The sequence below is a fragment of the Felis catus genome, chromosome A1 (assembly GCF_018350175.1).
Source record: "Felis catus isolate Fca126 chromosome A1, F.catus_Fca126_mat1.0, whole genome shotgun sequence".
Lineage (NCBI taxonomy): Eukaryota > Metazoa > Chordata > Mammalia > Carnivora > Felidae > Felis > Felis catus.
The window spans coordinates 129,801,139-129,823,705 of record NC_058368.1 but is presented as its reverse complement, the minus strand read 5'-3'; the positions used below and the strand labels follow the sequence as shown (position 1 = coordinate 129,823,705).

Below are 22,567 nucleotides of genomic sequence, written 5' to 3'. Positions count from 1 at the left end.
TAGGATTTCCGCCTGCTCATGACTACAATTCCCGGCGACCACTGGGCTCAAGGTCGTTCCCCTTTCTGGGGGCGGGGCCCAGGGCGAACAGGGGCCGGGCCCTACCCCATCCCCCACGTGGCGGGGAGTGGTGCAGGCACTCCTGGGGTGGCAAGTTCCCACGTGTAGTGCGGGGTAGCCGGCTTTGGTGCTCTCTGATCTCCAAGGCCTGTAGGTCCGCGCCCGTGGTGATGCCAAAGATCAAGCCGGGGACGAGCGGCCGCCGCCGCGATCGACTTAAACAGAGCCGGGAGGTGAAGAGCGCCGGAGGTGGGGACAGCCGGGAAGGGGCTATGCTCAGGTCCGATCACCGGGCAGGACATAGTCGGGGGCGCGGGCCCTGATCTGGGCCGGGACTGTGAGGCCGGTGGCGCGGCGCTCTTGGATCGACGGCCGCAGGCCTTGCGCAGCCTCTGGCTTCCTTTCCTGCAGAAGGGGTGGACTTGAACAGGGTGTCCCCTAGGCTCCTAGCATGACGTTTGGTGCCTCTGGTTGGCGCAGACACCTTCCCCCAACCACCCTGCATTCTTCTCTAGGACGGTCTAATGTCTACTTTTCGTCGGGAAATTAAGGCTCTTCCGTGTTTTCTTCCAGGACTCATGTTCAACACGGGAATTGGGCAACATATTTTGAAAAACCCTCTCATTGTTAACAGTATTATCGATAAGGTGGGTGTGGAAGAGGAAAATGAGAGTTGTGGGCTTATTGATTTTGTTCTTAGGAATACTAAAGCGCACAGAGGATGTCTGTCACAAAACAATTGCTCTGTAGATACTTGTGGAATGAATCGAAGAACTGTCTAGGATTCACAGACTGTCTTTGGCATGATTTGCTTTGTTCTGTAGGTCTGGGTTTCTCCTGCCTCCAAATTCTTTCTGTAGATTATTTACCTCATAGGTAGACATTTGGACTTGTTCAGTTCCGCATTAGTATTATTACTCTATGCCTAATCACTTTTTCTAGACACCGTCTATCAATTTTTGTTTACTCCAGTGCCTAAAAAGATGTTTTAATGACAGCTTGGGAAGTTTTTTTCCCCCAGAGAACCTTATATGGTACAATCCAGTGCCTCCTGTATGGGTTATCGATGTTGTCTTACTATTCTGGATGATTGAGTACTAGAACATGAAATTTATGTGGTACAGGATATTTTCACGGTTACAAAGGAAGCATCCTAGAGCTATAGAGAGAGCATTATGTACTTAGAGAATCTCATCTTGACTTAGTGTCAGTTGCAAAACGAAAGCCTAATGTTTTAACCTTTTTGGCTCATGGATTTCCTTTGAGCGTCTGATGAAAGGTGTGTACCCAGGACACTGCAGCTTTGTACATACAAACACCCAGGTTTGTGTACAATTTCTAAGTATTCCTATCCCTGAAACTATACTGAGTTGAAAATTGAGAAATGCTGGTACAACATGCTACAATTCTCAGGCAAGCTCTTCATATATAGTCCTTTCTTGTTTGAACTTGCTGATAGTGACAGAGTTGGTGAAAAGATGCTGTTGGAATCATTTCTAAGATAGCAAACAGAAAGCCATTCCCAGAAAGAATAGCTATTCCTGCTTTTCTGATTCCTAACTGTTTTCTGACTCCTAACTGCCCCAACTTAAAACAGGTGATAGAGGGGCACCTGGGTGACTCAGTCAATTAAGCATCCAACTTCAGCTCAGGTCATGATCACACAGTTCATGGGTTGGAGCCCCGCATTGGGCTCTGTGCTGATAGAGCCTGGAGCCTGCTTTGGATTCTTTTTTTTTTTTTTTTTAATTTTTTAACGTTTATTTATTTTTGAGACAGAGAGAGACAGAGCATGAACAGGGGAGGGTCAGAGAGAGAGGGAGACACAGAATCTGAAACAGGCTCCAGGCTCTGAGCGGTCAGCACAGAGCCCGACGCGGGGCTGGAACCCACGGACCGTGACATCGTGACCTGAGCCGAAGTCAGATGCTTAACCAACCGAGCCACCCAGGCGCCCCCTTGCTTTGGATTCTGTCTCTCTCTCTCTCTCACTGCTCCTCCCCTGCTTGTGCTCTCTCTCAAAAATGAATAAACATTAAAAAAAACAACAACAACAGGTGATAGATTTCCACTTGCACCTAACGTTAAAGAGAAAATTTTGTTAAGCACATAGATCATGAAGGACTCATAACAGTGGAGTCAGAATAAGATCTCTTAACCATATGCTTTTAAGCAAAGATAGGTATAAATTAAATGATGTGTTCATATGTGCTAGTAAAGCTAACGTGGTCGTGCTTGCTCGCAGGCTGCCTTAAGACCAACTGATGTGGTGCTGGAAGTTGGACCTGGAACTGGCAATATGACTGTAAAGTTGCTAGAAAAGGCAAAAAAGGTAAAAACGGAATTTTGTGTTTTGGTATCAGAAATCATTATGTCGGCAAGCTCACCTGGTTTACAAATAGAAATCTATTTTTAATTAATTGCTGTTATTTTAACAGTAACCCTTGATCCTTTGCTAAAATCTTTATCTTTAAAAATATGGGCAACGGGCGCCTGGGTAGTTAAGTCAGTTAAGCATCCAATTCTTGATATCCACTGAGGTCATGATCTTGTGGTTCCCGGGATCGCACATTGGGCTCTGCACTGATAATGTGGGACCTACATGGGATTCTCTCTTTCCCTCTCTCTCTGCCCCTACCTTGCTCAGTCTCTCTCAAAATTAATTAATTAATTAAAAAACACACATGCAGGATGTAGGCAAGATGAGTGAAAGTGGTCAAAAGATACAAACTTCCAGGTATAAAAAGAGTAAGTCCTAGAAATGGAATGTACAGCAGGTCACTATAATTAATAACATGTATATATAATATATATATAAATGTTTTTAATATTTAATTTTGAGAGAGAGAGACCGAGTGTGAGCAGGGGAGGGGCAGAGAGAGAGGAAGGCACAGAATCTGAAGCAGGCTTCAGGCCCTGAGCTGTCAGCACAGAGCCCAATGTAGGGCTTGAAATCATGAACTGTGAGATCATGACCTGAGCTGAATTTGGACGCTCAACCGACTGAGTCACTCAGGTGCCCCTATATATATAATGTTTGTTTGTTTGTTTGTTTGTTTGCTTATTTATTTATTTTGAGAGAAAGAGAGCGCACAGGGGAGGGGCAGAGAGAGGGAGAGAGAGAGAGAATGAATCCCAAGCAGGCTCCGCACTGTCAGCACAGAGGTCAGCATGGGGCTCCAACTCACCAACCATGAGATCCCGACCTGATCTGAAATCAAGAGTCAGACACTTAACTGACTAAGCCACCCAGGCCCTCCTTTTGTTGTATGTATATTTTAAAGTCGCTAAGAGAGTAGATCTTTTTTTTTTTCTTAATTGTTTTCTTTAACATTTATTCATTTTTGGGAGAGACAAGAGCGCAAGTGAGGGAGGGGTGGAGAGAGAGGGAGACACAGAATCGAAAACAGGCTCCAGGCTCTGAGCTGTCAGCACAAAGTCCGATGCAGGGCTCAAACCTATGAATAGTGAGATCATGACCTGAGCCGAAGTCAGACGCTACATCGACTGAACCATCCAGGTACCCCAAAGAGAGTAGATCTTAAAAGTTCTCATTACAAGACAAAAATTTAACTGTGTGTGTGGTAATGGATGCTAACTAGACTTTTTCAAAATATGTACATATTGTGCAATATAAATATAGGCTATGCTATACACCTGAAACTAATAGAATGTTATATGTCAACCATATCTCAATTTAAAAAAATGGATTACAAAAAAAAGTATGGGATATATCAGTCAGGAAAATAGAACCCATGTTAGATATTTCAATACAGGGTATGTGATAGAGGGAATTAGTTACAAAGTTGTTAGGTGACTAAAAGAATAAAATGGAAACACTGAAGTAACCCAAAAATAATAATTATGAAGAGTAGCTACCGCCTCTAGGCTCCAGGGGACAAAGCAAGGAGGCTGGAGTATTGGGTGCTAGAGAAGCAGACCTGAAGAGCTGAAGCATGAGTCTCTGAGATTGGGATACTGCCTGGCTGCTGCTGGTACCTTCTGTGTCTCCGTTTCCAATTAAATGCATCCAAAATTTCAAAGTGGGGTTAAGGGAACCAGTACACATTAGTGAAATACCCACAGGCCAGCAACAGCCAGAGAGTTACTATCCAGAGGCCTCAAGGGGCACAAGGAGGGAACTGTGTTACCAGAGCCCATAAGAAGGGGAGCCGTTGAACAGGTGCCACTCAGAGTAGAGTCTACTTATCTCAATGGTGGTTTTTTTTTTTGTTTGAAATAGTAGAGTATAAATGAAGGAATATTGATGGTAGAATTGGGGAAAGAAATTTAATTCCTCTTAATCATGTAAGAGTTATGACTGAGGTAACAAGATTTACGCTCCATAATTTACCCCCAAATACCGTTTTTTGTTTTGTGTTGTGTTGTTTTTTAACATAGGTAATTGCCTGTGAACTTGACCCAAGACTAGTAGCTGAACTTCACAAAAGAGTTCAGGGCACGTGAGTATGCAAGTTAGAATTAGAGTGCATTTCAATCTTGTGAAACACTATCTTTTTTAATTGCTTTTTTTCCTTATTATTAGGCCTCTGGCCAGCAAACTTCAAGTACTGGTGGGTGATGTGTTGAAAACAGATTTGCCATTCTTTGATGCCTGTGTGGCAAATTTGCCGTATCAGGTATGTGTCCAAATTGTTGGGAACATTCTACAAACATACTTCTGTGGTGTGTCTTTCTCAGAAGTAACTCGTGAACTCTCTTACAGATCTCTTCCCCCTTTGTCTTCAAGCTGTTGCTGCACCGACCTTTTTTCAGGTTTGTGACAAAAGACCAAAATTACTGCCATATCTTGGGCCAAAGATGAAAGTCAATTCAATTAAAAAACTGTTGGAGAATCAAGAATGTGTTCTGTAGAAAGTATCTATTTGTATGGAGGTCTTTCTTTCCTTTTTATTCAGTTGACATAGTTATTTGGGGGAGGTGTGGTATAAATTTCGCTTCTGAGACCAGGCAGCCCTTCCCTGTTTTCTAATACTCTTTCCATTAGTCCAGGTCAGACTTCTTTTATTACCTTATGTCTAGACAATTGCAGTGGTCTCCTAACTGGTCTCTAGCACGATATGTAACAGGGGTTTTCAAATTCCAAGTCAAAAACCCTTTAGTAGTTTAAATTTCTTGAGTCATGACTGTCATTTTTTTAATGACATGGCATAAAGTATATCAGAGAGCATGCATTGCATGCGGCCCAGGTGATTATAATTTTATGAAACTTTTGCTTGAGTTACGTAAAAACACATATAATACAGATAGTTGTGGCGTGGCCTGCAATGTCAAAAGTATTTCCTGGTCTGATTCATTGTCAAAAAAATTTGAAAGTCAAAGCCCAGCTTTGAAGGTGCTCTTCTCCAGTTCAAGAGCCTCCGAAAAGCCTCCCCATTGCTTGCCGAATAAAAAGTCCACGTTCCTTACCTGTTATATCCGGAGGACGCCAACGTCACAATCTGTCTCTCCTGCCTCTCCTTCCATAAGGGTGTTTGCTACCCTATAAATATCACTGGGCTCCTGAGCCAATTTTGTTAGTTTGGGTTTTGTTTTCTTAGCAAGGGTAATGGACTCGGGCTTACCTGAAATACTTTCTCATCTGATCACCGAGGGCTTACATACGCAAGGATTGGAGGTGCAGCCATTATAAAAAGAAAAGCCAGATGGATCATTTTATGGTAATAAAGCTAAATCTGAAACTGTTGTGCCTTCTCAGCAGCTGAATGAATTCTCATTAACCGCAGATCTTGCACTGCTATTTCCCACCTAAGACAATTAATTGAAGTTAAGATACGTTTACAGTTAAAAGTGACCATTTTCCTTACTCTTTTCTACTAATGTCTCTTCAGATGTGCTGTACTTATGTTTCAAAGAGAATTTGCTCTCCGACTAGTTGCAAAGCCTGGAGATAAATTATACTGCAGACTATCAATCAATACACAGCTGTTAGCACGTGTGGACCATCTGATGAAAGTAAGTGACTGTTAGTGAAATAATATGGCTTACCTCATCCTTGAGCATCTAGTTGTGCCTTCTGTGAGGAAACCATATTTAATCACTAATTTAAAACTGTATTTGAAAAAAAAGGAGGAGGTGCCTGGCTGCCTCAGTTGGTTGAGTGTCTGGCTCTTGATTTCGGCTCAGGTCATGGTCCCAGGGTCATGAGATTGAGCTCTGCATCAAGCTCCGTGCTGAGAGTGGAGCCTGCTTAAGCCTCTCTCCCTCTTCCTCTCCCCCTTCCTTGCTCCTGTGGGTGCATGCACATGCGCTCTCTTGCTCTCAAAAAAAAAAAAAAAACCAAGCAGTTTTTGAGAGGATTCCTTATTTTCTGATTAATAGGTTGGAAAGAACAATTTCAGGCCACCACCAAAGGTGGAATCCAGTGTCGTAAGAATAGAACCCAAGAATCCACCACCACCTATCAATTTTCAGGTGAGATTAAAATACTAGGTCATTCAATAAAGTCGGAAAAAAGACCAAGCTGGGAGATGTGTGTCTCTAGCAGCAGAAAATATTGAGTCAACCTAAGTGTCCAAGCAGGAAAATGCTAATTATGACATCTGTGTAATTGAGTAGATGGAATAATTGGATGTAAGATCATTGTGAAAAGCACAAAAAAGCATGGAAAATGTTTGCAAAAAGTGCAGATTAGAATGTTATTGCAGGGGTGCCTGCCTGGTGGCTCAGTTAAGCCCCTGGCTCTTGATCTCGGATCAGGTCATGGTCTCATGGTTCAAGGGATTGAGCCCCATGCTAGGCTCTGCATTGACAACTTGGAGCCTGCTTGGGATTCTCTCTCCCTGTCTCTCTGCTGCCCCTCTCCTGCACGTTCTCTGTCTTTCAAAAAAAAAAAAAAAATAGAATGCCAGTGCATAATTGCATACTAAAGAGTATAACTATGGAAAACCTGTATCTATTTGACTTATTCAAATAAAAATTTGAATAAACAAGATAGAAAACAAGATAAAATAAAAATAGTTGGATTTGAGTAATCTTCTGGGTAGCAGTTTTTAATCAAAATTCATGTTTCTGCAATTAAGTAGTTAGATCACTGGATGTAAAACCATACTGCAGTCGGCTTGGATAAAAACATGATTTCTTGTGTGGTCAGTAACCAGTGGTAAATGGACTGGTTAGTTACCTCTTCTGGGTCGTTTAGGGATGTTGCATAGGCTATATTCTAAATCCTATTTGGAATCATGTTTTTTGAAAATGGTACTTTGATTTTTATAAATGTCACATTCTTTATTCAGATGTGGAATAATTTTTTTTTTGATTTTTAAAATTGAGGATAAAATATTCAATGAAGTGCACAAAAGTGCAAAAATCAAGTACATATCTTACTTTCTTACACGTCAGCTAGATCAAAATACAGAACTCCAGAAGGTTCTTTTCAGTTTTATATATTAAAAGACAATACCTAGAAGACATAGGCAAGGTTTGATATTTTATAACAAATGATCCATTTTCTGTTTCAGGAATGGGATGGCCTAGTAAGGATCACCTTTGTTAGGAAGAACAAGACACTGTCTGCGGCATTTAAGTGAGAATTTTTCTCATTTATGATATATGAAAGACTATTGCTGTAGAAACTGCTAAGTATTAGAATTTGGTAACAGATACCTGAACAGATATCCTAAAGTGTAAAGATTATCCGTGTCCAGATATACTTTACCTTTTACACTAACTTGGTACTCTGGGAGGCAGGAAAATTTAACAAAGAACGTTCCTAGGAATTTGGAATTAGATCAGGTTTTTGGGCAAAATGGAAAAAAAAAAAAAAAACCAAAAACTGACCACACATCTGTCTCATTTTTCCTTGGAAAAATGGGGGAGTGGGTCCTTTCCACACCTATGAAAAATTGATGCAATTTTATTAACTTGGAAAAAATTTTGTAAGAGCAATTTGAGGCCTAAGGGAAAAAAAGAGGTTCTGAAAGCTGTAATTTCACTTTTTTTTTTTTTTTTGAGGTGATGTTTTGTGGAGAGTCTAGAACTCCTTTAAGAATTTCAAAAAGGGGCGCCTGGGTGGCTCAATTAGCCATCCAACTCCTGATTGCAGCTCTGGTTGTGAACTCATGGTTCGTGAGATCTAGCTCAGCATCGGGCTGCCACTGACAGCATGGGACCTACTTGGGAAACTTTACCTTTTAAATATAACCAGTTTGTGGTTGTTTCACAAGTTTAAATATTAACACCTTTTTTAGTCCCTTAATTTTACCATGTGGAACATAGATTTAAATTTATAATAAACTGAAAGGAAATTATTTATAATCTCTGATTTTGGAGTAATAGTGATATCACTTCCTTTATATTATAGGTCAAGTGCAGTGCAACAGCTTTTGGAAAAAAACTACAGAATTCACTGTTCGGTCCATAATATTGTAAGCAAAAAAAGTTTCTGTGGTCTCTTTGGTTTCGATTTGCTGTGTTTCAAAATGCCCCTCTGCTTCTTACTCCTTTTCATCACTAGCTTACTAATTTTGCACATTCCATGTGATCCTGAAAAGTGGTGTTTAACTAACACAACCTTAATATTGAACCCTAATATGTCAGTATTGCGGTATATTCTTGGACCAGAGCTGAGCAGCCTGGATTACACCACTAAGCTTAACTGTACAGTTGTTCTTAGACATAAAAAGATTCAGTTGACTCGTAATTTTCTTAAAGCTTTAGGCATGTGTAGTTTGTTCGGCTCAAATTATGTACCATTCGCTATACTCTGAATTGTGATCATTCCTTGTTTGTTGCTCACGTAGCAATTCCAGATTTAAAGTTACCATTCTGTAACTTTTTTTTTTTAATCCAGAAATTGGCATAATTAGAATAAAGTATAGGCTGAATAGATTTTTGGTTATGAGCCTCTTTATCATCATCTGTGCAACATTTTCTTTAACCAATGTTGTATGTGGGTAAGCCCACCTACACATAACTATAGAGTAGTTATGTGATGTCTGATAATTTAATTCAAATTAAACAGCAGAAAGATAAAAGCAAATTTCCATTGTATTTTTGGACTCAGATCTTATATAGCTTAATATATTGCTACCTTCAGTTTCTCTTCTTATGGACAAAGTCATAAAACATCATTAAACTGGATTAAGAAAAATATTTGGAGAAAAAAATGTGGTATGAAATATTTAATATTCTCAAAGGTTGGAGGTTATCTCTTTGAGAAAATGTGGCTGGTAAAATTAAATTTGTGCCAAGAAAATGTGAGGTTATTTTTAAAGGAGTAACACCTGCTTTAAAATTTAGTTTGTAGCTTGATTTATTTTGTGACATAAAGTACCTTAATCCTGAAACTGACCATCCAGAATTTTTAAAAGGGGGAGTATACATGAGTAACTCATCCAGTTTTCTGAGTATCTGGTATGCACTGAAGAACCACCGCATAACTGGTGGTCCGAGTCTTATTAACTGTACAAATAGGCTTTTCAAACTGTCGTAAGCAGATAAAGGTGACTATTTTATCAGTTACTGAGCTAAACAAACAAAAAAGAGTCAACGTGACTTCATTAAAGATATGTTGTTCATTTATTCTGAATCTTATATTGATAGATAATACCAGAAGATTTCAGCATAGCAGATAAAATACAGCAAATCCTAACCAGCACAGGTTTTAGTGACAAGCGGGCCCGTTCCATGGACATAGATGACTTTATCAGGTAATTACATTTTTCTTTTTTCCTAAGGTGTTTACATTTCTTTACTGTGACACCCTCAGATTAGAGATTTAAAGGCTTTTAAGCGGTATAAGGTGCTACCTGGAGTTATTGCATAGCACTTCCATGGCATGGAATAGTATTTGGTGTAGAAGATGGAGGCTAGTTAGTTGCAGCAGAATGAACATTTTAAGAACAGTAATAAAGAACAGTCCGAGCCTGGAGATAGCCTCTGTGTCAATGTGTGTTGTGGTGTGTGTGCTCCTCCCCTTCAGCCTCTTCCCCCAACTCCCATTCATAGTTCATCTTAATGTGTGTCTTCATAGTAGCCTGGAAGGTAGAAGAAGCATAATGGATATAGTTGCATCTCATTCTTTTTCTCTGATGGGAATAGCTATTGTTAAAACAGATCCTACACATGAAATAATGCCAGTTTACAATCATACCTGGTTTTCATTTCTAACCAACCGGTTTAATAAAATAGTTACTTGTTTTGTAGACGGAGGCAAGTTCTACACACCTAAAATAAAAGAAGGGTGTCATAACTATCTGGGCAATGCAGACCAAACTTTGTTTTCCTTAAACAAGTAAGTGGTATGAAAGCAAAATAAGGCTTCAGTTACCCAGGTAGTTATTAACCTATACTCACAGTTTTCAATCACTAAAACTGATTTCCTAACTAATAAACCATCACTTACTGCACAGTTTTTGCCTATTTTAGCCGATTCATATTTAAAATTCCATGTTCTAGGAGCTGAATAAAAAATGAGGATAGATTGTTACCAAAGGAATTGGTTTGACTTTTCTGAGCTGGAAACAGTTCTATATAACTAAGACAAATGGGGTTTATATTTTACATCGACAGGCTAGCAGAACTACTGAGTCTTTATCAGGGGTTAGTCATAGGAGTTGAAATTATTCATAAGAACCGATCTTCCATTTTCAGACATTCGAATCCATCTTGAACTGTCACCATCCTGAAAATAATCTCAGCTCTAAAGAAATATTTCATCTTATTTTCTTTCATTCTCACCAAATTTCTTCAAGGTTATTAAGCATATGCAGTTTGCTAACTAGGATCCAATAAATACATTGGTATCCAGAGAAAAGCAATGTGTCAGTACTTAATTTGAACCTTAGTAATAGTGAGCCCAGAGAGGAAAAATGGACATGGATGATTAGCCATTCATCTCTCTTCAGTCTCCAGTTCCAAATAGCTTCACAAGTGCCAGTGAGCTCTTATGCCTGGATAGTGGAGGTCTAAGATAATTTGGTCAAATTCACCATGACTTAAGACATACAGGCTATGAGACAAAAGAGGCACCAAAATGATGTGATTTTTAACCAATATATATCTTAGAAATTTAATTGAAGAATAAAGTTTCTTTAATGACTGGTGTTAGGAGTGGGTGGGTTTCAGAGGTTTGATGTGTTTGTTTTAGAATTCATGGTACAGGAACTATGCATTGTTATAGGTTATAAATTATCTTTTCAATACCATCTCATTTTGGTTTCTTTTTTCAGATTGCTACATGGATTCAACGCAGAAGGTATACATTTTTCTTAGGTATCTGGAAAAGAGAATTTTCAAGCCCAAGAAAAAGAAACCGCAATTATACATTTCTAACAGAGAAGATAAACTATGCTTTTGCTCCACTGGAACACTATGTGCTTGACTAGTTTTGATTTAATACTACCACTGTCACCATTTATTACTCTGAAATTTTATGGTAGTAAGTCAATTCTAAGTACCCAAGTTTTTTTTTTTGGTTTTTTTTTTTTGTTTTTTTGTTTTTTTTGGTTTTGGTGTTTTTAATATTTAACATAGGGCAGGGTCCAGTCTCTACACGGTAATCTTTAAGAGCCGCAGGCACGCACAACTTTACACTTAAACTTATTTCTAACAGTTTATTGTATAAAGATGTTACTCTTCTATTTTCTATGTTATATATTACCATGAGGGCCTCTGTAGGCCTTTGTCCCTCAAACAGTCAGTTAAAATATGCTTAACTCAAGTTACATATTCCCTGTGCGATTTCTTTTTATTCATGTGCACAATAAAACACTTGTTTCTTACTTTGCTTCTCTCATTTTTTTCTGTTCATCTTATACACCTTCTATCTCTGCCCACACCTTTAAGCTGTCCTATAGCATCATAAGCTACTTCACAGTTCTGGATAAGCATGAGTCTGCTACTGCCACCGTGTGGTGGTGCCGGGCACATTACTTCTAGGCATGATTTCCTCAACTGTGATAACAGGACGCTCAACTAGGATGAAATCAACTATAAGATAGTATGGTTTTTTTCTTGGGGAAAGCCACTGGTTTAACGAAATTCTAAAGGGTTTTGTAAATCAAAACTGGCTATGAGGTTAAAATTCCGCCCTTCAACTTACTTAAAAAAAATCTTAACCAGCCATTTTCCCAGAACTACAGGCTCCCAGTGTTCACATGACTTACGGAAAATTAAAAGTTCCAGTACCTTTTCACATACTGTTCTAAGCTATTTTTAAAATGTTTTTAAGTTTTAAAATGTCAGGATGAGAATTTTAATAGATACCATAAACAAGTCTTAATTAGCTACTATGTTTAAATCATTATTAATGTCCTGTAATAATTACAGTAGCTGATAATTTATATGAGGAAATTAACAAAAATATCTTAATAATTGGCTTTTTAAAAACCTAACTTAATAGAAAGATTGCTTCCAAATTATTTTAACAACGGTACACTGAGTAAACCTAGAAGGGAAGTTGTTTGCCTCAACAGATTTTTTTGGAAATCTGGATTCAGAGTGATATAGTAAAACATTCCTATATAAATACTTTTTAATAGGAATATCAGCTTTCAAGAAGTCTGAGAAAGTCAAGAATGTTTAATCCAGATCCAAAAAATTTTTCTTTAATACTGCATCAAGCCACTTGTGTTACATAAATATTAAATATACCTCAAGAGCAGGGTTTTTTTATGACCACAAAACTACTTACTTTGCAAAATTCATTTGTACCATCTCTATCCTTATAGGAAAATTTTAAGAATTAATTCAGCTTTCCCTCTTATTTCCTCTTCCCTCATGAACTGACTTTTAGTCCCTTTTCTGACCTTCAGTTTTCCCTATCTGTAAAACTGAAGGATTGGATTATAACCACCAACATCTTTTCTGGTATCAATTTTCTATAGACCTTGATCACTTATCAGAATGAAGCCATTATAGTATAAGGCAACATATTTGAACATAAGGAGACCTTCCAGAGATAGTACCCATCGTACTTAATTAATAAATTAAGATGAATCTGCTGTGCTTTAAAATGAGCAAGTTCACATCTCTATTGTCCTCTGAAGGTTGGTTAGCCTCAAAAACTACCTTTTTAAGCAGCTGCTGCAAGGTCCACAGTAACTGCTCCATTCTTTCTCTTCTCTTTGAAATAAACACAAATAGAACGTTATCTTACAACTGCAAGAAAACCTGAGTCCCTTCCAAAACAAAGGTGATTGTTCTGAAGTAAATTATCTCTAAAACTCATTCCATAGATATCATTTATTAATAAGCACATTGTGAAAATCTACATTTGTTCTAGATTTCAAGTTTACAGAGGAGCATTTCACCATGGTGTAGGATTTCCCACAACTACTCTCTGGTTTCTATGAACAATGAAGTAGGGAATCTGGCTCATGTGACTCTCTATTCATAGCTTCCCTTTGGCCCAAATGAATGAGCATTAGTTCCTTAGAGTAAATCAAAACAAGACATCCTTGGGAGACTTTTTGTTGTTAATCTACTCCTGGACTCTATCCTAGGAACTAAGGGAAAACTCCTAGAGAGATATATAAATCTTTTAACAAAATATTTACATGAAAAGTGGCCAGTTTTCTTCCTTGGAGTAGCAATCTGTAAAAATAGTGCCACCATTTAAAAAGCAGCATACCCTAGACCAATTTATTGGTGAGGATTTGGTGATTCTCACCAAATAATGATGAAATATCACATAGTAGGTAACGGATGGGGCTTGGGTTAGATCGATCTGCCTTTTAAGGCAAAGTCAACTCTTTTTTTAGCTTAATTCTTTTTCAAGGGAGTGATGTACTGTCTACACTTGGCTTAAACTAACAGTTCTATTATGGACTACTTTCAGTGTACATGTAAATATTCATGCATCAGAAGCCAATTTCCTTTACCAGTACATTTAAAAGGTACATTTTGGGGTGCTAATGGACACTTTAACTTAAGTAATGGTATTGGTAAGGATCAAATTGCACTATTAGTCCTGTTAATACCACACTGGAACACACACTGCATATATATATGTATTATCCTAAGATAAAACTCTTCTCAGAATTTCATTACTTTTTATTATACACCAACTAGTTTATATTTTAGTTCTTTACAAAGAAAATGCTAAGAAAATTATAACCACATTATATGGTTGTAAAATCATAATTCCAGATTTCTTTACATATAAGATGGAATGGTCCAGCAGCTATGTCCACTGTCACAGACTTTAGTTCCATTCAATGATATGGCACATCCTGCAAAATTAACTAGTCACACACAAAAAAAGTCTCAAATACAGTAAAAATGTACACACAATAAAGGTAATTTACAAGGACAATTAAGGAATGTAATTTATCTTGGCTGTGCTTCAGAAATTGAGGGTCAAAAGCCTTAGTCAAGGCACAAAGCAGGAAGAGGTGAGCACAGCTGTCTCTAGGAGTGGGCAAGGTATGTACAATCACTGATGAGGTATGCATGCACTCAAAGGATTTAAAACTGCTCAGTCTTGCTAAGAAAATTCAACCGAGTTAAAAGGAAATGCTGTGGCTTCCCCCTACTATTCACCTCTGGATCAAGTCCACAATCTCACTTCATCATACAGAAAATAAAATTGGCAAGGATCTCCAAAAGTAAATCACTGTTTGGGTAAATGAAACAAAATGCCTCACTATTCCCAATCTTGGTTGTGCCTCGTGGACTAGAAGCATTTTGTAGACAAAGGAGTGTTTCACAAAATTGAAATGTCATTCAGGTGAAGGGACAAGACATTTTCCACAGACACTTAAAATTTCAAACTTTCAAATGGCCCTTAACAGCTGAACCACTGTATGTTACAGTAATGTGGGTTCTGGGGATCCTCTAGCAGCAAATGCTGATTTAAAGGGCACGGGGTCTCTTCGGGTTGATTTGCTTGCTGGCCTGTTCTTCTTCTTGTAGAGCTGCACGAAAAGATTTCACTTTATCTTGGAAAAAAGAAAAGAACAAGAGAGTAAGTACTGCATCGCATGCAATACAGTATATAATTTCATGGGTCCTATCAAGTCAGCTGTCTTACTTCATAACATTAACTAACGATCTTTCCTTTTGTTCTTTGCTGCCCAGAAACTCAGAACTAAATACAATAGTCAACTATAGCAACAGTTTCATTATCCACAGATTCATGAAATTATGTTTTTTTCTATACCTTGACCTTTTTTGATCTGCTTGGTACATTTTACAGTGTTCAATTTTAGTTTATCTGAATTCCTTCTGAAGTGTACACAGGCTAGATATGTGTGTGTTAAATGTGTATAGTCATGTCTAAAAGAACACTGAGTCTTTTTGTTTTTCAGTACTCCGTACTGAAGCCCCAACGTGGGGCTCAAAGTCACAGCCCCGAGATCAAGAGTCACATGCTCTACTGACTGTGCCAGCCAGGCACCCTTCAGTCTTATTAAACTATAGACCTTTCTTTCCTCAATATATTAAGAAGCTTCTATACCCAATGCCTACTTTACTCAATTAAGCTATGAAATTTCAAAAGCTGTTTGAATTTTTAAAAAGAAATGTTATTTTGTACTGGAAAGGGAGACAGGGGCAGGGGATTATAGCACAATACATTTTTTGGTCTTACAATTCTGTTTTACTCTTATGTATTAACTCAGAGTCGCATAAGAATAGGAAATAGGTAAACTGACAGGCAAATAACAGCTGTGAAGATGAGAAATATCTCATCTCCTTTCTTTAACTGCAGGTGATGTTTCCCACCAACCCCCCCGCCCCCCCATCTGATAATATCTAGACATTTCTGTTTGTTTCAACTGGGGTAGTGACCACAGTCCTCTTGTCAACAGAGACCAAAGACACTGGTAAGCACTGTACAATGCAGATGAGATAGCACCCTGAACAATTACCCAACTTAAAATGCACTAACAGCACAAAGGTGATGGTCTTTAGAAGAAAAGATTCAAGGTGGAATCTCAATTTCTTTCCCCCCTTCAGAAGTACAGGGGTATTTAAAAAATTAACTCTTCTGAAATTTAGAAAGGAATTTAAGGACTTCTGGACCTCATACCCGCTAAGACAAAGATAAAAGCTCTCATACTTCTTATATACCAAAATTATCTCTGAAGGGCAAAATAATTTTTTTTCTAAGAAAGGACTGAATAATATAATAGCTAGACAGTAATTTCTTCAAAGTTATGGATATGCTTGATATACATAAATACTGAGAAAATTAAGGAAGTCAACTGAATTGAATACCACATATAACAGAGAAAAAAATTAGAATTATGATCTGTTCTGAACAGATAAGCTGCTTGTGAGTTCTGACAGATTAGAAAAATGATCAAAACACTTTAAATCAAAGCTTGAGTATGAAGAACATGAAAAACAAAAATAAATTTTAGAAATCCTACATTTTTACAATTCTGAATTGGGTAAATGGTCACTGCTGACTCTATAGATTATGTAAATAACCAACTTCACAAAGACACTACTTTAAAAACTTAGCCAGTTTGGTGCTAAAAACTAGCTATTTCAATTGGGTCTCACTCTGCATTTCACACACACATGCACAGATGTCCATTGGCATATAAATGGAGACAACTAATTTGCCAATGCCTAAGAAATAAGCACATACAATAAATGCATTTCTGAAGCTACAGATAACCTAATTATAAAAAGCCAAGAAGACAAGGCATGTGGGTAAGTCACATGCTTCCCTCATTAGCAAAGCAGAAAGAATAGTTGCTGAAAGATCTTGAGTTGCTCAAGGTCTTGAAACCTTCCCCCTGATGTTTTAAAACAAGTGTTCAAAGGAAAAACATGACACGGATGCACAGAAAAGAGATGAACGCAGATAGGAGGCTGGAGAAGAGATGGCCCTGAAAAGACGTAATCTAAGCAAAAGCATTCTGAAAAGCACTGGCCGATCAAACTAAAAATCTGAATGAGTGTATAAAATTTACAAATTTGTTAAAATACATTTCCCTCTTTAATCATAATATGCTTTTATCTTTACAAATGCCTAAAGAGAAAAGAGAACTAAAGAACACTTGAAATGATATTCCATGTTTTTAGAAAAAAAAAACAGAATGATTGGTTTGTCTTTAAATACCTCTGGAAATGTATTAATGGTGCCCATGATTTTTATTTCAGATGTCCTCTTGCAATATGAAATCCTCTACTAATTATATTCAAATATTAAGTAGACGTAAAACACTAAAATGAAAAAGGAATTACCCCGCAGCTCAGTTAAAATGTCTATTTTTTGCTCAAGAATAGCTTCAAGTTGAGTAGCATATGAATCTACATCATAATCTACTTCTTCAGTCATCTCTAGGAGAGCCTTTTCATCTTCTAACCATCGAATAGATTCCTAAAAGGACAAAAATTCAACAATCCAATAAGCCTCTCTGTAAGACAAAGACCAATTAAAAACGTTGGCATATGCTAAATATCATCAAACATACTGAAGATGGAATTCTCTAAAACTAGAGAATTTAGTAAGTATAAAACATCTTTATTTACAGAATAAAATTAAGAAATATTTCCTTAAATTCAAACACAAACACAAATATGATAAGCCAAGCAAGAGAACTTCATTTTTCTTTTACTGTGCCCTGGGTAAGGGTGTGAATCAAACACGTAAGTATCAGTGAGCACATTAATTCTCAAAATTTTAGGAGCTATCCCTAAAGTTGGGGGAAAATGGGTATAACAAAGCTACTGAGCAATCAAATGAGGTCTATGGTAGCCTAGAACTTGTAAATCATCTAGCATTTACATCCCCATTTGTGGCCTCACAGTGGTTAAACACCAGCTCTTCAAAATTATTTTAACTATAAGGGACAGCCAATTTTAGAAGAGTCAAAGAAACCACTAAATAGTAGCTACTTACTATTCACACATGCTTTAAAGAAACCCTTCATTCTTAAGTGATTTTAGATAATGTGGAATTTAGGAGTTTCATTTCCTAGCAATGTAATGAATCATACTGATTATTAACAAGTTCAGATCATTCTGAATTAAAGAGTTTTGGGATATAAAAATGGGCACTTTCTAGCTTCCAATGCAATTTAATGGCTAATTATAACTGGACTGTGTATCATAAGAATTAGCTAATGTAGGTATCTATTAGAAAACTATACATGTATCAGTTAAAATATATATACACACACCCCCCACAATTTTTTCTTTTTTCTTAGCTATCTACTTACTTTTTTAAAATAAAGCCCTATTTTAAGAAATGGCAGATCACAGTATGGAGGAACAATAAATGGAATTGTAAAAAGAATACTGGACTGAAACTCAAAACATCCAGTTCTGCCAAAGAGCAAAGAACTTTTTAGACTTCACCATAAAATGGCAGAGTGGGAAACGATGGTTTTTTTTTTTGACAGACACCTTGCTCCAAAAGGACACAAATTTCTTAAATTACAAGTGTCCTTTCTTGATTTAATCTAAATATCTAGGCCTTTAAATAGATTCTCATAGTAAGAGTTTGACTAAAACTGTAACAGTTTCAATGCATGTACATCCTATTCTCAATTTATAAAATTAATAGTTCACTTATATTTTAAGCCTTTCATCCAGGTGCTCAAATGGTCTACAGCTGAGTCATGTTAATATCTCTTCAACATCAGAGAAAGAACACAGGTCAAAAGAAAGACTGAGCTATTGTTCACTTTTTTCTCAGAACATATTTATAGTTTCCATAATGATATGCAAACTTTACCTACGCTTCCTTGTAAGTATCACCCTCTAGGATATTTTCTTGTTAAAAAGGCAATAGGGGGATCAAGAGGGAAATCATTAAGTAAACGTGCTTTTAACTGGCTGAACACAATGGGATGAATACGTCAGGAGTTGCTGTGACAGGCAAGGATTTAACACCCCTTACTCATCTGCCACTGACAGTAACCCTACCTCTCCTAAAGCAATCAAAGAAAGGTATTTCCTCAACTACTCTGATAACCCTTAGAAGTTTTTCTTACTGCTGTCAAATAAACTGACCTAACAAGAGAGAAAAGGATAGTGGAAGGGAGAAGTTCAACCCTTCTCTAAAAATGGACAACTAAAGAAAGCAAATAAAACAGAACAGTAGTAAATAAACCAGATTCTTTCACCATAGTGCAAAATAAACATTGTAACCATCAATCATTCTGTTCAAAATATCCCGTGTCATATATCCCACAAATACACATACACACAATAAGTATATTTTTAGATTGGTGTGATATTCGAAGTATTATGAAAGTTTTTAGTTAATTTCCCTACAGAAACATTTTGATGTAAGGTCCTGTCTTAACTTTACCTGGAACACTGCCCTGTGATCTTCTACAACTTGTTCTTCCATTTCTACCATTTGTGAGACGGCTTCGTGGAAAGTAAACAATTGGGGGGAAACCTCTTCTTCCTTAAGATGAACACAGTTTTAAAAATTAGGACTTTACATTTTAAATGTTACAAAAAAATAGTTTTTCTAGGTCACTTATAAAAATGCCATTTAGAAATTGAGGAGGTTTGAAAGATAAAGACTATGAAAATATAATATAAAAGGCAAAGCCACAATAAGATACCCCATATTTAAGCATATTAAGTAAGAGATAATTTTCATTTAGCACAGACTTTACTGCAGAATTACCCTAAAAAGGCAATCTCTTTTGGAACAGCGCAACTTTTCAAAAATACATTTACTGAAAGCAATAAAGATGCTGAAATATTTCTTCAATATTGTTTAATTTTCACTAACAATTTAAATCATAGGTATGTCTTATACATATTTCCACCAGAAAAGAGATTTCAAGATAATGTCTTTCATGACTGTGACTATCAAATTAGTGTTTTGGAAGGTCTCAACTCTTAGTCTTAATTTCTGAGTTACACCATATAACGTGCTTCCAGTTTTTACAGAAATCTTAACCGACAAATGACAACTTTACCTCATCAACAAAAAATCCACATACATAAATATAACATATTCCTATTTTGGTCCTACATCAAATGAAAACTTCTCTAGCCTCGCTTTCTTTGTGAGCTTCTTTCCCAACCCCAATGTCTAATGATTTATTTCCTCAAAATGTGGCTTTAGGGACAAGGTTTACTTAAAATCACTTTATAAACTGTAAGTAGAAAAAGCAATGTTTTTCAAACAAAATACACAATTCTAAACATATGTACATATTTTGGTTAAATATTATAAAGAGACATGTGACTCTTTCATCGTATGCTACCATCACTACAAGTCTATACATTCAAGTTAGCCAATGACCTTTTTATCTTTTCTTTGGGAAACAGGCATCTGTTTTCATTAAGACATTCAGGCATTATTCTTTCCCTCACTCCCTCTCTCTCTCCAATAAACACACTCAACCAACTTTACTCATTTTACCTGCCCACCTCCCTTTAAAGCCCAGAATGTCTTCTTTCTTTTGCTTTAAAATATTGTTCAAGTTCCTATCATTTCCCTGCAGTCTTAGAAGACTTTTGTTTGTGCAACTATTTCTGGAATTCTAATGCACTTTATTATCTTCTAGTTTGTGTACTTGTGTCGGTTTTATCTCTAAGGCAAGTCTTAGACACTATCCCATTTTAATTTACCTTGTTAGAACTTAACATGCACATGCACCAATACTTAACTAAAAACTAATTCTGAACCACCTCAAGGTAGTTTCCCAGGGGTGGCAAAATTCAAAGTTTCCTAGGGGTGGCAAAACTCACACTCTCTCAAATATGGAGGAGAATGCAAGAACTCATGATATTATGCTTAAAAACCTCTGGATCAGTTCTCGTCATCTAGCCAGCGTCTCCAAATTAAAGTCCTACAAAGACCCAACCCAAAAGATGTAAGAATAAAACAGAAAAGGTCTGCTACAGAGGGGGCCTATCTTGTTCTGGCTTTCTACATCTGTAAAAGGCACCATATCTAAGTACAATACATGGTTTGTGTTAAGAATTCTAAAAGCAACTATACTTTTGCTTCAAAACTTTTGGAGATGGGGGAAAGACTAAGGTCAGAATCTCATTTTCAGTTCTTTATTTTCTATGGTTCAAAGTTTAGAACTCTTACTTTTAAACCAGTTTCTCAATTTTGGCACCACTGACATTTGGGGTTCGAGGGAAGACTGTCTTATACCTTGTATGATGTTTAATAGCATCCCTGACCTCTACCCACTAGATGTGACAACTAAAAATGTCTCCACACATTTTTCCCTAGGAGGTCAAGTCACTCCTAGTTGAGGACCACTACACTAAGCCCTTCATTATTAACAGACAATAATTTGGAACAACATAACAAAAAGTAGTATGCCCATTTGTTGCTCTAGAATATTGTGGACTTGAGTTAAAAAGTATAAAAACATTAACTTAAAGTTATATAATTTCCAAAGAGTATTTTATTATTGCGGCTAGCAATACATTTAGTGGATCTAAGATTTGGCTCTCACATAAGAAAGATGGAGATTTCAGTTGTGGCTTTAGCACTTACTATATGTATGATCTTAGTTGACTTCCTTCACCTTTTAGAAAATCAGTTAAAAAGCAGATAATTATGGTACCTATCACATCAAATTCTAAGGATTACATCAGATGATAAATAAAATGCTTACCAAATGTAAGTCATGTAGTAAGAAATTAGTAAATGCCACTTTTTATCATGACAAAATATTACTATAAGATTCTTACTGAGAAAAAAAGGTATAAAACTATATAATTTTTAAAAATGAAGTTTTAAAAAATTATTTAAAACACAATTTTAAAGTATTTAAATAATTAAAATTCTTTAAAAGTTAATTATATAAACTTTCACATCTCACATAAAGGAATCCCCTCAATATGTTAAAGTAATTATGTGAAACTGTGTGTTGTGCTTTTTTGTTACTTTTTAATATACCTCGTAGTCCTTATAAAATGGGGGATATAATTTTTTGAGTAATCGGGAATCATATGTTAAATTATGAAATGTCACTAGACATTTCAAACATATAGAATACTACCATATTTAACAAATGTTATTAGCATTTTTCCATGTTTGACTTCTGATACAGCCCATGGTATCCTTTTAATATACATGCATGTGTCCGAGTTAATTTTGTTTTTAAGCTGTATGTATAATATATGGTATGCATAATTCTTAAATTTGCTTTTTTCCCTGTGTTAGTTTTAAAATCCCCGAATTTTAATAATGATATAAAATCTGAAAAAAATAATAGTTTAGATCAGAGGTCAGCAAACTTTGTTTTAAGCTTATTTATTTTGAGAGAGACAGAGACAGTGTGAGAAGAGAGGCAGAGAGAGAGGGAGAGAGAGGATCCCAAGCAGGCTCCAAGCTGCCAGGGCAGAGCCAATGCAGGGCTCAAACCCTTCATGAAACCCATGACATGAGCAGAAATCAAGCGTCAGTCAAGAGTCAGTAGCTTACTGACTAGCCACCCAGGCACCCCAGGAGTCTGCAAACTTTTTCAAGGGCCAGACAGTACCTATTTTGAGCCTTTGAGCATTATAGTCTTTGTCACTGCTTTTGTACTAAGAAAGCAGCCAGTCAACTTGTAAATGAACAAGCACTGGCCACAATTAAGTAAAACTT

The 22,567-nt window shown here is 36.9% G+C and overlaps 2 protein-coding genes across 9 annotated transcripts in view; one reads left to right on the top strand and one right to left on the bottom strand.

The window, feature by feature from the left end:
- Window positions 1–45: 45 nt before the first annotated feature.
- Window positions 46–11,804, top strand: DIMT1 (DIM1 rRNA methyltransferase and ribosome maturation factor). Of its 5 annotated transcripts, none has more exons than XM_003981005.5 (12): window positions 46–309; window positions 634–707; window positions 2,306–2,392; window positions 4,462–4,523; window positions 4,607–4,700; window positions 4,787–4,836; window positions 5,913–6,036; window positions 6,403–6,495; window positions 7,542–7,606; window positions 8,384–8,447; window positions 9,625–9,731; window positions 11,253–11,804. In XM_003981005.5, the coding sequence occupies exons 1-12, from the start codon at window positions 231–233 to the stop codon at window positions 11,293–11,295; spliced, it is 942 nt and encodes a 313-aa protein (XP_003981054.2). In that variant the 5' UTR covers window positions 46–230; the 3' UTR covers window positions 11,296–11,804. The 5 variants fall into 5 exon arrangements, with proteins under 5 accessions (XP_003981054.2, XP_019690393.2, XP_006927818.2 ...); XM_006927756.4 differs by having other exon boundaries at window positions 50–293; XM_019834834.3 differs by lacking the exon at window positions 634–707 and having other exon boundaries at window positions 46–293.
- KIF2A (kinesin family member 2A) overlaps window positions 9,578–22,567 on the bottom strand; it is a 67,694-nt gene continuing 54,704 nt past the window's right edge. For all 4 annotated transcript variants that reach the window (XM_023256931.2, XM_023256941.2, XM_023256945.2 and 1 more), the window contains 3 exons: window positions 19,298–19,399; window positions 17,224–17,359; window positions 9,578–14,963 (listed from right to left, as the gene is read on the bottom strand). In XM_023256931.2, coding sequence (XP_023112699.1) covers window positions 14,878–14,963; window positions 17,224–17,359; window positions 19,298–19,399 — 324 coding nt within the window. In that variant the 3' untranslated portion in view covers window positions 9,578–14,877. The remainder of the gene's footprint in view (window positions 14,964–17,223; window positions 17,360–19,297; window positions 19,400–22,567) is intronic.